This window comes from Physeter macrocephalus, chromosome 11 (genome assembly GCF_002837175.3).
Source record: "Physeter macrocephalus isolate SW-GA chromosome 11, ASM283717v5, whole genome shotgun sequence".
NCBI classification, from domain to species: domain Eukaryota; kingdom Metazoa; phylum Chordata; class Mammalia; order Artiodactyla; family Physeteridae; genus Physeter; species Physeter macrocephalus.
Genome location: NC_041224.1, coordinates 169,964,496 through 169,978,564, shown reverse-complemented (window position 1 = coordinate 169,978,564; position 14,069 = coordinate 169,964,496). Strand labels below are relative to the sequence as shown.

At 36.8% G+C, this 14,069-nt stretch overlaps 1 protein-coding gene across 4 annotated transcripts in view; it reads left to right on the top strand.

Annotated features, from left to right (window-relative positions):
- RPS6KA5 (ribosomal protein S6 kinase A5) overlaps positions 1-14,069 on the top strand; it is a 194,608-nt gene that overhangs the window by 50,147 nt on the left and 130,392 nt on the right. For 3 of the 4 annotated variants that reach the window (XM_028496330.1, XM_024131076.3, XM_055088682.1), the window contains one exon: positions 12,612-12,683. Coding sequence is in view for 2 of the 4 variants with exons in the window: in XM_024131076.3 (XP_023986844.1) it covers positions 12,612-12,683 (72 nt within the window). In the remaining 2 variants the exon portion in view is untranslated. Of the gene's footprint in view, positions 1-12,611; positions 12,684-12,854; positions 12,874-14,069 lie in introns of those variants that run through there. The other variant, XM_028496329.1, reaches the window with a different exon arrangement.

Sequence of the window (14,069 nt, the reverse complement as noted above, 5' to 3'; positions counted from 1 at the left end):
CACAAAAAAAAAAAACAAACAAACAGGAAAGCTATTTAAATTTGGGAGAAAAGACAATTATCTTTTTTGTCTAAATTTATTATTTTAAAAGTTATGTCAGTCATAGTTTCCCACAGTGCACATAACCATATTAATATTATAGGAGGAGCTGAAGGAATCCAGTTATAGTGTAAAGAACCACGTATTTTATATTCATTGTATAATATAAGATTTTTCCTTTAAGAACTGTTAATCAAACTGTTTTCTAAAGGGAGTCATTTAAATATTGAAATTTACTAGAGTTTTGGCAAACATATTTTTTGAAATCCATTGACTTCTTGTAAAGGGCTTAGTTAAATTCAGTCTTAAAAGTGATTTCCTAACTAGGGAGTATATGTTATAAGATAATAACAGTAATCCAGAAGGGAAGGATTTTCAATGGGATAGTTCCTAATATTTTTTTTTATTTAGGTATAGTTATTTTACAATGTTGTGTTAGTTTCTACTGTACAGTGAAGTGAATCAGCCATATGTATACATATATCCCCTCTTTTTTGGATTCCTTCCCATTTAGGTCACCACAGAGCACTAAGTAGAGTTCCCTGTGCTGTATAGCAGGTTCTCATTAGTTATCTATTTTATACATATCAGTGTATATATGTCAGTCCCAATCTCGCAATTCATCTCACCCCGCCTTTCCCCCCTTGGTGTCCATACGTTTGTTCTCTACATCTGTGTCTCTTTCTGCCTTGCAAACAGGTTCATCTGTACCATTTTTCTAGATTCCACATATATGTGTTAATATACAATATTTGTTTTTCTCTTTCTGTATGAGGAAAGGCAATGGACAGTTCTGTCTCTGTCATGAGTACAGGCCTATTTCTTTTTCTTTTCTTTTTTTTTAATTAAAAAAATTTATTTATTTATTTATTTATTTATGGCTGCATTGGGTCTTCATCGCTGTGCGTGGTTTTTCTCTAGTTGCGGCGAGCGGGGGCTACTCCTCATTGCAGTGCGTGGGTTTCTCATTGCGGCAGCCTCTTTTGTTGCAGAGCACGGGCTCTAGGCTTCAGTAGTCGTGGTGCGTGGGCTCAGTAGTTGTGGCGCATGGGCTTAGTTGCTCCGCGTCGTGTGGGATCTTCCCGAACCAGGGCTCGAACCCGTGTCCCCTGCATTGACAGGAGGATTCTTAACCACTGCGCCACCAGGGAAGCCCCAGGCCTATTTCTGGTACAGTCTGGTCCCAGGCATCCAGGTAGCTCCAAACCATCTGATCAGCATATCATTTTGGACTTTACCAAGGCATGTGAATGACTCAGAAATACAGTAAGTGGCTGATGTTTATTGCACTTCTAGGGTGAAATAAAGTGTGTAAATATTTTAAGTCTTGTTCTAATAAATGTTAGTAGTGTTGCTGGGAAGTTTGAGCTCTTGCTCTTAGGTTAACAATTTAATTAAGAGAAATGTAGTTTATTTTTAGACTTTCATGCTCAAAGACTTCTAATTACAATGAAAGATAATAATAGAGAAATGAGAACCATTTCGACTCCTAGACTCACATGCTTGAATATATGTTTGTCATTGCTTGGATTCTGTATAACATCGTATTTACCATGTGCTTTTATGTGTCTTTTCATTAACACAATGAAAAAAATCTTTTAAATAACAAATACTCCCCCATGCCTAAATATGATGGCGCTTCCTAAGGATTTGCTTTGATATGTGTGATCACTTAACTTTGTCTAACAGATATTATGTAAAAGAAAGAATCATATGGCTATTAAGTTCAAGATCCTTGGGACGGGCCTATGTCATACCACCTTGAAAATTTTATTTGCTCTTTGAAGTTAACTTCCTAGGGCAGTAGTTGAAGTGAAAAGCAGAAACTACTATTATAATGTTGACTGTAGGAAGACTTTTGCTTCTTGTAATGTCAGAATAAGACCCCCTACTGGAGAATTACTTTGCAGAAAACAACTATAAAAACTGAACTTAATAGAAAAAGCAATGTTTAAGGCACTTGAGAGTGAACAGAAGCAGATAGACTCTTATGGGGAGTACACAGTTGTAGGAGGGGAGGAAGGAATCATTTCCTTTTCACTAATTTTAGTTTCTGGGTAAGTACAGGCCATATTCTTTGGACTCTGGTTAAAAAACAATAGTTTTTCTCTGGTCAGAGAAACTGGAAAACTAAAGTCATAGAACCTTGGTTACTGAAGATAGTGAAGGAATTCCAGAAGGAAAAGAGCCTTAGAAGAGGGAGAGTCCTCAAATTTTGTGTACAAAATTTGTACATACACCTCTGACTGACTTCTGAACCATACATGAGTACAACAGACTCAGAACTCAGCTAAATACAAAAGAAATCTGAACTGGCCTAGAGCTGCCTTCTAAGAAACAGATTTGTAATTCAAGTCAAGCCAGGCCAAGCCAAGATATTTGCCTGCTAAAACAAAAGAAACAACTGTTGTTGGAGAAAGAATAACAATCTAGAATTTTCACAATTAACATTTAAGGGTTAATGTTAAGGGTACAATCCAAAATTACCCTAAGTATGAAGAATCAAGAAAATGTAATATATCCCAGGAGGAAATAAAAACAACTGAATCCCAGCCTGAGATGAATGAGATATTGGCAATAGCAGACAAGAATTTTAAAGCAGCTCTTACAGTATCCTCAATGAAATAAAATGACATGCTTTCAGTGAATGAAAAAATAAGAAATCTTATCAGATAAATAGAAACAGTGAAAAAGAACCACATGGAAGTTCTAGAAATGAAAAATACAATATTTGAAATTTTAAAATCCACTGGACGGATTTAACAATTGAATAGAGATGCCAGAAGGAAAAGTAAGTGAACTTGAAGATGGAACAATGGAAATCAACTAATGTGAAGAACAGAGAGAAAACATATTGGAAAAAAATGAATAGGGTATCAGGGACCTCTTAGGTAGTATCAAACAATCCAACATACATGCAGTTGGAATCTAAGAAGGTGAGGAGAGAGAATGGGATAGAACAAATATTTGAAAAATTAAGGCAAAAATTCCCCAAATTTGATGAAAAACAGAAATTTACAGATATAAGATACTCAGTGAATGCCAGGCTGAATGAACCCAAAGAAGTCCACATCAAGACACATGGCTGGAAGGAACCTAAATGTCCATTGACAGAGGAATGGATAAAGAAGATGTGATACATATATACAATGGAGTATTACTCCATAAAAAAGAATGAAATAATGCCATTTGCAGTAACATGATGGACCTCTAGATAGTCATACTGAGTGAAGTAAGTCAGACAGAGGGACAAATATCATATGATATCACTTATATGTGGAATGTTAAAAAAAAACGGTACAAATGAACTTATTTACAAAACACAAATAGAGTTACGGATGTAGAAAACAATCTTATGGTTATCAGCAGGGAAGGGGGGGAGGGATAAAAATGGAAGATTGGGATTGACATATACACACTACTATACATAAAATAGATAACTAATAAGGACCTACTGTATAGCACAGGGAACTCTACTCAATACTTCGTAATGACCTATATGGGAAAAGAATCTAAAATGGTGTGGATATGTGTATATGTATAACTGATTCACTTTGAGGTACAGCAAAAAGTAACATAACATTGTAAATCAACTATACTCCAATAAAAATTTTAAAAAGAAAAGAAAAAACAAGAAAGAGACCCATCATGGCAAAACCATTGAAAGCCAAAGATAAAGAGCAATGTTGAAAGTAGTAAGAGAAAAATAACACATTTCAGACAGAAGAGCAATAATCCACATAATGACTGACCTTATGTCATAAACCAAGAGGGTGGAAGGACATGTTTAAAGTGCTGAAAGAAAGGAGAAAAAAAAGCCTGTATATTTTCCTTTGATTCTATATCAAAGGAAAATATCCTTCAAGAGTGAAGATGATTCTGGAATTAGACAGTGGTGACGATGGCACAACCTTGTGAACGTACTAAAAAACATTGAATTATATACTTTAAAAGGATGAATTTATGGTATGTTAATTATATCTCAATAAAAAATTTAGCTAAAGGTAAAAGAATGACTCTTTCAGATAAAAACTCAGAAAATTCGTCAAAGGATATTCTTCAAGGTTGAAGAAAAGTGATACCAGATAGAATTTTGGATCCTTGGAAAAGAAAGACCATCAGAAATTATAAGTATCTGGAGAAGTGCAAAAGTCTGTTTCTTCATTTCTTTTCTTTTCTTTTCCTTTTTTTTTTTTTTTTTTTGCGGTACGCGGTCCTCTCACTGTTGTGGCGTCTCCTGTTGTGGAGCACAGGCTCCGGATGCGCAGGCTCAGCGGCCATGGCTCATGGGCCCAGCCGCTCTGCGGCATGTGGTATCTTCCCAGACCGGGGCACGAACCCGTGTCCCCTGAATCGGCAGGCGGACTCTCAACCACTGTGCCACCAGGGAAGCCCCTTCTTTATTTCTTTATAAAATGTATCATATAAGCAAAGCTCATAACATTGTCTGTGAAGTTTATAACATATATAGAAGATGTTATAAATCCCATATAATGTATGATGGCTATACCGGGAAGGATGATTGCAAGGTTTCTATATTTTATGTGAAATGTACTTTTTTAACTGTAAGAGGACTGTGAATAGAGATGTATATTGTACTCCTTAGAGCAACAACTACACAAATAATGCAGAGAAGTAGAGCTAAATTATGAGTGTGAAAATTGAAATTAAATTCTTAAAAACATGCAAGTATTTTTTTCAGAAGTCAGGAAAGTAGGAACATGGGACCAAACAACAGAAATGGTAGACCCAAATCCAGCCATACCAATAATTATATTAGATTGTTAATAGGTTAAACTATTAATCTAGTAGTTTAGATGAAAACAAATGTTTATAATTAAACACTGTAGACAAAATCCTAGCAGGGTTTCTTGCATCGAAATTGAAAACCTAATTCTAAAATTTATAACAAAACACAAGACAATCTTGAAAAAGAAGATCAAGATGGGAGGATTTATATTACCTGATTTCAAGACTTATGATAACCAAGGCAGTGAGCTGCTGGCATAAGGCTACACGTAGACCATTGATACAGAAAAGAGAGTTCTGAAATAAACCCATACTTATATGGTCAATTGATTTTTGACAAATGAGCTAACATAAATCAATGGTAAAAAAAGTAGAGGGTTTCTGTTTTTTTTTTTTTTTTCGTTAAATGGTATTGGAACAACTAGATACCTGTATGAGAAGAAAAAGAACCTTGATCTTTACCTCACATTATACAAGAAAGTTAACTCAAATTGGATCATAGACTTAAATGTAAGAACGAAAACTATTAAATTTCTAGAAGAACATTTTAGAAAATATCTTTGTGATGTTGGGTAGCCAATGATTTCTTAGAATCCAAAAAGCGTAGACTGTGAAAAAAAATTAATGGACTTCATCAAAATTTTTAAAATTTGCTTTTAAAAAGACAAAATTAAGAAAATAAAAAGCCAAGCTATGGAATGGAGAATACATTTGCAAAACATATGTCTGCCAAAATACTTTTATTTAAAATATGTGAAGAACTCTTACAACTCAGCAGTTAAGACACAAACGCTGTAAAAAATGGACAAAAGATTTGAACAGACAATTCCCCACACACAAAAATACAAATGACTAATAGACCCATGAAAAGATGTTCAACATGTCATCAAGAAAATGCAAATTAAAAGCACATTGAGAATGTAGAAAATTTGAAAGAATCAATAACAAAAACCCCTCCTGAAACTAATAAGAGATTACAGCTTTATTACAGTTTTAAGACACAAGATTGATAACCAAAAGTCAATCACTTCCCTACCTACCAGCAAAGAACAAGTGGAATTTGAAATTAAAAACACAGTGCCATTTAAATTTGCACACCTCCCCCCAAATGAAATACTTAGGTATAAATCTAACAAAATATGTACAAGATCTATAAGAGGAAACTACAAAACTCTGTTGAAGGATACTAAAGGAGAACGAAATAAACGGAGAGATATTCCATGTTCATGGATAGAAAGATTCAATGTTGTTGAGATGTCAGTTCTTCCCAACTTGGTCTACAAATTTGATCTACAGATTCAGTGCAGTCCCAATCAAATCCAAGTACATTATTTTGTGAGGATCAATAAACTGATTCTAAAGTTTACATGGTTAGGCAGAAGACCCAGAATAGCCAACACAATATTAAAGGAGAAGAACCATCAGGAGACTGACACTACCCACTACTTTAAGACTTACTATCAAGCTATAGTAATTAAGAAAGCGTGTTGGGCTTCCCTGGTGGCGCAGAGGTTGGGAGTCCGCCTGCCAATGCAGGGGACGTGGGTTCGTGCCCCGGTCTGGGGGGATCCCACATGCCACGGAGCGGCTGGGCACGTGAGCCGTGGCCACTGAGCCTGCGCGTCCAGAGTCTGTGCTCCACAACAGGAGAGGCCACAACAGTGAGAGGCCCGCGTACTGCCAAAAAAAAAAAGAAAGTGTGTTATTGAGGACAGAATAGACAGGAACAGGCTGGAGAGTCCAGAAATAGACCTACATATATATAGTCAAGTGATTTTTGACAAAGGAACAAAGAATATAGTGGAACAAAGATAGTCTTTTCAACAAATGATGCTGGAACAACTGGACATCGACATGCAAAATATTGAATCTAGGCACAGATTTTACATCCTTCACAAAAATTAACTCAAAGTATATTACAGAACTAAATGTAAAACATAAAACTATAAGTCCTAGAAGATAACATAGAGAAAGCCTAGATGACCTTGGGTATAGTGATGACTTTTTAGGTACACCACCAAAGGCATGATCCATGAAAGAAAGAATTGATAAGCTGGACTTTATCAAAATTACTAAAATTCAAAAATTCTGCTCTGCAAAAGACAATGTCAAGAGACTGAGAAGACAAGTCACATACTGGAAGAAAATATTTACAAAAGACATTATCTGATAAATGACTTGTCCAGAATATACAAAGACCTCTTAAAACTCAACAATAAGAAAATAAACAACTTGATTGAAAGAAATGGGCCAATAACGTTTGCAGACACCTCACCAACAAAAATACACAGATGGCAAATGAGCATATGAAAAGATATTCCACATCATATGTTATCAAGGAAATGCCAATTAAAACAACAGTGGGATACCATTACACAACTATTAGAATGGCCAAAATTCAGAACGCTGATAAAACCAAATGTTAGTGAGGATGTAGAGCAACAGGAACTCTCATTTACTGTTGGTGTACAGCCACTTTGGAAGACGGTTTGGTAGTTACTTATAACTCTGGTAGTTACTTATAACTACCAGAGTTGATACAGCCACTTTGGAAGACGGTTTGGTAGTTACTTATAAAACTAAGTGTACTCTTACAATATGACCCAGCAGTTGTGCTCTTTGATATTTACCCAAAGGAGTTGAAGACTTGTGTCCACACAAAAACCTGCACAGAGGATTTTTAGGGCAGTAACTACTCTGAATGATATAAATACTACAATGGTGGATTCATTTGTCCAAACCCATAGAATGTACAACACCAAGAGTGAACCCTAATGTAAGCTATGAACTTTGGGTAAAAAACCCTATTGCATCTGCTTGGGCCCCAAATGAGGTTAAGACAAGGCAGAGTAAAGCAAAGGAGTACATTTTGTCAAGCTTGATCTTTGGTCCCTTACCCCAAAGTGAATCATTGACCTGGGTGAGCTGCATTGGGCCACAGGGGCCCTTTGCCCTAAGCAGATACTACCCTCTAAGCTTGTTCTTAATCAAGGAAAGGCCAGGAAAGATAAATTATCGGAGAAGCTCGAGGTGGATAAAGTGTGTTTTTATAAGCCTAGGGCTAAACTCTTTTCAAGCCCAGAATTCCTAGGACCTGGGCCTTGAGGTATGGGGGAGGGAAGACCCTCTCTCAAGCTCTACCTTAACTCACCAGCCACCTGGTAACAATCTTGATAGAAAAGCAATACAAAGAGTAAATAAACTCATCCACAGCTAAGGCCAAGAGAGGAGATTCCAAAGAGTATATACCTTGAAGAAAGCAGAGCTAACCTCCTCCTCCTAGGGAAACTTTTACCACTGTGACCACTCCTCCCCCAAATACCAAAGGCATCAGTGCTGTTCATCTTGAGCTTTGTCAATTCCTTCTCCCCAGGATTGGAGGTTGGGGAAGCCTTGAGCTTCCTTTGCAGACAAAGTGTTAATTTATGTCAGAAACCAAATAATAGAGGTAGTAGATTATGAACAAAAGCAGGCCTTCACAGATTATGTGAGCAATCTTTGTGAATGATCAGGCTTTCCGGGATGGTATGCTTTGTAGAACAAAGTGTAATTAATCTGTGGCCTCTTTTAATTTCCTATGAGAATAATTCTATGGTTAGTGTAGAAAGGCTGAAGTGGCTTTGTATCAAAAGATGGTTCCTTATCTTCCTAGTCAAGAAATAGTATTTGGACAATGCTTTTGGAAAGCTGGGCCTATACACATCTCATAGTAAATAAAAGATGGCTCCTAACAGCGAGAAACAGGATTGATAATTTTTAACATGTGACTCTTTAATAATGTCTTAAACTTCAAAAATCTTGCACAGTAAAATAACAGAATTTAACATTCAATTAGAGCCAAATCATTATTTCAAAAGTGATGGTTTCCTGTGAGCTTCACTTTTATTATAACCTGCTTGACATACTACAGGAGGATATACTATTGTGTGTTTACTTTAAGATACTACCTATGTTTTTGGTATTTGTTTTAGATTTATATTGAAGATTTATATTGAGCTTGAGGCACGGGCCATGTACACTGATTTGTTCCCACTGTGAAATTATGCATGAATAGTCTAACTCTTAGGAACTGAAAGTAGAATGGTGGTTCCCAGGAGCTTGGAAGAGAGGGAAAAGAGGAATTGTTCAGTGGAGTTTGTTTTGCAAGGTGAAAAAATTCTAGAGATTTGTTGCAAACAACGTACCTATAGTTAACACTACTGTATTGATGCTTAAAAATGGTTAAGATGGTAAATTTTGTGTTGTGTTTTTAACTGCAATTAAAAATATTTTTTAAAGTTATGTTCAGTTAAACTTCAGAAAGACACTGAAATTACTTATCCCCCTGAAACTTTTAATTTTAGAAGTTCTTAGTTGGGTCTAATTTTCTTAAAATTGTAGTCTCAAAGCATTAATTTATTTACAAACACTAATAATATTATTGGAACACAGCAAACACTGTGTGAATTAAGCTCATACAATCCTCATCACAACCCAATGAGGTAGGTATTATTTTCTTATGTGCCATTTTATTATGAACATTTTCAAATGTAATACAGAGAATTTGAAAGAGTTGTATGCTGAATATCCTTATGCTCACTATCTAGATTCTGCAGTTAACATTTTGTTGTATTTTCTTTATCACATATCTGTCCATACCTATATGTGTCCATCAATCCATCTTTTTATTTGGTTGGCCAAAATATGCTTTCAGTTTTTAAGCAAAAATAAAAGACACATTTTTCATTTTCACCAAGAACTTTATTGAACAACATATTCACCCTCTTGTTCCACTACCTTCTGCCATTTTTCAGGCAACTTCATAATTCCATCTTCCCAAAACTTTTTATCTTTTTGAGCAAGGAACTGTTCCAGATGATTTTTACAGTCTTCCAGGGAATTGAAATTATTCCCATTAAGAGAATTTTGTAAAGACCGAAATAAATGGAAATCTGAAGGTGCAATGTCTGGTGAATACAGCGGATGGATCAGACCTTCCCAGCCAAGCTGTAACAGTTTTTGCCTGGTCATCAAAGAAACACGTGGTCTTGCGTTATCCTGATGCAAGATTATGCATTTTCTGTTGACTAATTCTGGACGCTTTTTGTTGAGTGCCACTTTCAGTTGGTCTAATTGGGAGCAGTACTTGTTGGAATTAATCGTTTGTTTTTCCAGAAGGAGCTCATAATAGAGGACTCCCTTCTAATCCCACCATATACACAACATCACCTTCTTTGGATGAAGACCGGCCTTTGGTGTGGTTGGTGGTGGTTCATTTCGCTTGCCCCACGATCTTTTCCGTTCCACATTATTGTACAGTATCCACTTTTCATTGCCCATCACAATTGTTTTAAAAACGGAACGGGGCTTCCCTGGTGGCGCAGGAGTTGGGAGTCCGCCTGCCGATGCAGGGGACACGGGTTCGTGCCCAGGTCCGGGAAGATCCCACATGCCGCAGAGCGGCTGGGCCCGTGAGCCATGGCCGCTGAGCCTGCGCGTCCGGAGCCTGTGCTCCACAGCGGGAGAGGCCACAACAGTGAGAGGCCCGCGTACCACACACACAAAAAAAACCAAAAACGGAACGTTTTCATTACATCTAAGTAGAGAATCGCATGCGGAAATACGGTCAAGAAGTTTTTTTTCACTTAACTTATGTGGAAACCAAACATCAAAGCGATGAATATAACCAAGCTGGTGCAAATGATTTTCAGCGCTCAGTTTGGATATTTTGAGTATGTTGGCTATCTCCCACATGCTATAATGTTGACTGTTCTCAGTCAATGTCTCCATTTGATCGTTACGAACTTCAACTAGTCTACCCAACCGTAGAGCATCATCCAGCGAGAAATCTCCAGCACGAAACTTCACAAACAACTTTTGACACGTTTGACTAGTCACAGCACCTTTTCCATACACTGCACAAATCTTTTTTTGTGTGTTTCAGTTGCGTTTTTACCTTTCTTGAAATAATAAAGCATAATATGCTGAAAATGCTGCTTTTTCCTTCCATCTTCAATAATAAAATGGCTACACAAAAGTTCACCAATTTTGATGTCTTTTTTTTTTTTTTTTTTTTGGCGGTACGCGGGCCTCTCATTGTTGTGGCCTCTCCCGTTGCGGAGCACAGGCTCACGGGCCCAGCCGCTCCGCGGCATGTGGGATCTTCCCGGACCGGGGCACGAACCCGTATCCCCTGCATCGGCAGGCGGACTCTCAACCACTGCGCCACCAGGGAAGCCCTGATGTCTTTTTTTAAATGCACGCTGATAGGACAGCTGTCACATACAATCTAACAAAACTGTTTTGAGTGAAGTTAAAGACAACTAAGTGCTACTAGAGCCATCTTATGGGAAAAAACGAACAAACCTTTCGGCCAACCCAATAAAAATACATTTCAAAGTAAACTGTAGACACCAGTATGCTTTGAGGGTAGGAATTTTTATTATCCCCATTTTACACTACAGGGATATGAAACACAGAGAAGTTAAGTAATTTGTTCAAGGTCACAGAGCTTTTAAGTGGTAGAACTAGGATTTGGACCAAGCCTTTCTTAATCATGTCTTTCTTATCACAGAATGCTGGTTCACACAATATGAATATGTTATTACCATAAAAAGTAATTCGTGGTCCAATAAATTTGTCAAATATAAGTATCGCAGTCTTGAAGATCCACATGCATAATTTTATGGTGCAGCATCTGTGAGGTTCAGCGTTAAAGAAACTTGTTAAACCTAGTTTAAGCAAACTATTTCCAAATTTATTCAACCAGAGCACTCTTTCCCCACCTTCCCCCCAAACATAACACCTATTAACATCTCATAGGATAGGATCAGAATTCATTGGAATATGCTCTGGAAAATGCTCATTTATAAGGTATCCTAATTTTGTTTATTTACTACAGAATATGTCTTTGAAGAGTTTATATTTTTAAACATAGTCCTAGAATTTTAGAGCTGGCAGAGATCTTAGAATTCACTGAGACCAGTGCTTTCACCTCAGAGATGAGGGAACTGAGATGCAGGGTGGTCAGGTAACCAGTTCAGGCTGCATCATGTTCAAGTGCTTAGTGACAGAAATGGGGAGTGGAGTCCAGCCTAGAACCTGGGAATGGCATTTATAGTCAGTAAATATTTGTTGAATAAATGAATGCATCTTCTAAATCTGTCCAATTTTCTCTCTACTACATATCTATCTACATGTTAGAATTTGTGTTCATTTTCAGATTATCTGGTCAGTAGAGAGTCTTTATTTTTAAAGACTTTAGACTTTTAGAGAGTCCTTATTTTAATAAAGTAGAGCACTTTATTTTTATGTTAACCTTTGATACAAATGTTATATAGTTACTAAATTCTAAAAAAAGTTTTATTGTGGGACTTCCCTGGTGGCCCAGTGGGTAAGACTCTGCGCTGCCAATGCAGGGGGCTTGGGTTCGATCCCTGGTCAGGAAACTAGATCCTGCATGCATGCTGCAACTAAGAGTTCACATGCCGCAACTAAGAAGTCTGCATGCCACAACTAAGAGTCCGCATGCTGCAACGAAGATCCCACGTGCTGCAACTAAGACCCGGTGCAGCCCCCCCAAAAAAATTTTTTTAAAAAAACCCCACAAAAAACAAATCAGTAATTTAAAAAAAGTTTTAAATAAAAAAAGTTTTATCGTAATATGTAACATACAGAAAATTACACAAAACATAGCTGTACATTTTAACGAATAATTATAAAGTGAATCCTGGTTTAACCACCCAACTCAAGAAATAAAACACTGCTGGTACCTCAGAAGCCCCTGTGGGCCCCCTCCTATTGCTGATCCCCTTAATTATTTATTTTTTCTCTTTCTTTTTTAGCTAATTTAACAGGACATGCAGAGAAGGTGGGGATTGAAAATTTCGAGCTCCTAAAGGTCCTAGGAACTGGAGGTAAGTCTTAATTCTTTTTTTTTTTTTTTTCAGGAAAAAAAAGTACTTGATATCCTTATGACAAAGGATTGATATCCCCAATACAGAAATCAGTTAATCTTTAAAAAGCATAAGGAATCCAATAGGAGAACTAAGAATGTGAACAAAGCATTCATAGAAGAAATACAAAAGGCAAAATTTGAAGGAATTGGTAAGGATCAAGAAAAACCAATCTCTCTTACCCTGCTGTTGGGAATGTAAATTAATTCAGTTTTTGCACAGGACACAATATTTTTAAAAAACCACTAACATTTATGGAGAGCTTGTTGCTTGCCAAGTACTCTGTGAAGTGCTTTATACTGATTGATTCAGTCAATCCTCGCTCAACTTTATTGATAGGCCATGCTCATCATTTTTTTTTTTTTTTTTTTTTTTTTTTTTTTTGTGGTACGCGGGCCGCATCGGCAGGCGGACACGCAACCACTGCGCCACCAGGGAAGCCCCGCTCATCATTTTTAATAATGAAAAATTGAAGACTCTTCGGAAACGTAATGACATGAATTTGGTTAAATGAACATGCATCTATATCTTCTATTATCTGTACAATAGGATTGAAATGATCTGTATTTACTAACATTTTTGAAAGATCTCCATAATGTAATACATTTGAGAAAAGACTATAGAAGAGAATGTACGATATACCATTTCCATAGTATAAAAATTGTGTGAATAAATGTCTACATGTAAATATATAGAAAAATCTCTGATCTATGCACCAAAATGATAACAGTGTGGCTGTCCCTGGGTGGTGAGATGTTAGATGATCTTGATATTCTGCTTTATACTTCCTTGTGCCTTCTGAATTTTTGCTATCACTGTTCTCACTGCTCTGAAGTCAGGGACTCATGGGCATATGACTTGTGCAGGTGCAGAGATCCCTGCACTAGAAGAGCCTCACGTTTGGTTTAATGCTCTGCTTTCACTGTTCTGAAATTCTAAATAATTCATGAACAAGGCACCCCACATTTTCATTTTGCACTGAGCCTGCCTATTATGTGGCTGGTCTTGTCAGCATATAAATTTGTCTAATCAGAATCCCAGAAAGAGCCAATAGAATGGGGAGAAGTCCTATCCAAAGAGATAATTAATAGCTGAGAATTTTCTAGGATTGATTAAGCATATAAATTTGCAGATCTAGGAAACAGAAAATCCCAAGCAGACAAGTATAAAGAAATTATTACCTAGATACATCTGAGAAACTGATGAACATCAGAGACAGAGAAATACCCTAAAAACAACCAGAGAGAAAAAGCATATTTATAGAGGAATAATGAGTAGATTAACAAATGATTTTTCAACAGTAAGCATGAACGCCATAGCAGAGTGGAAGAATATCTACAAAATGCC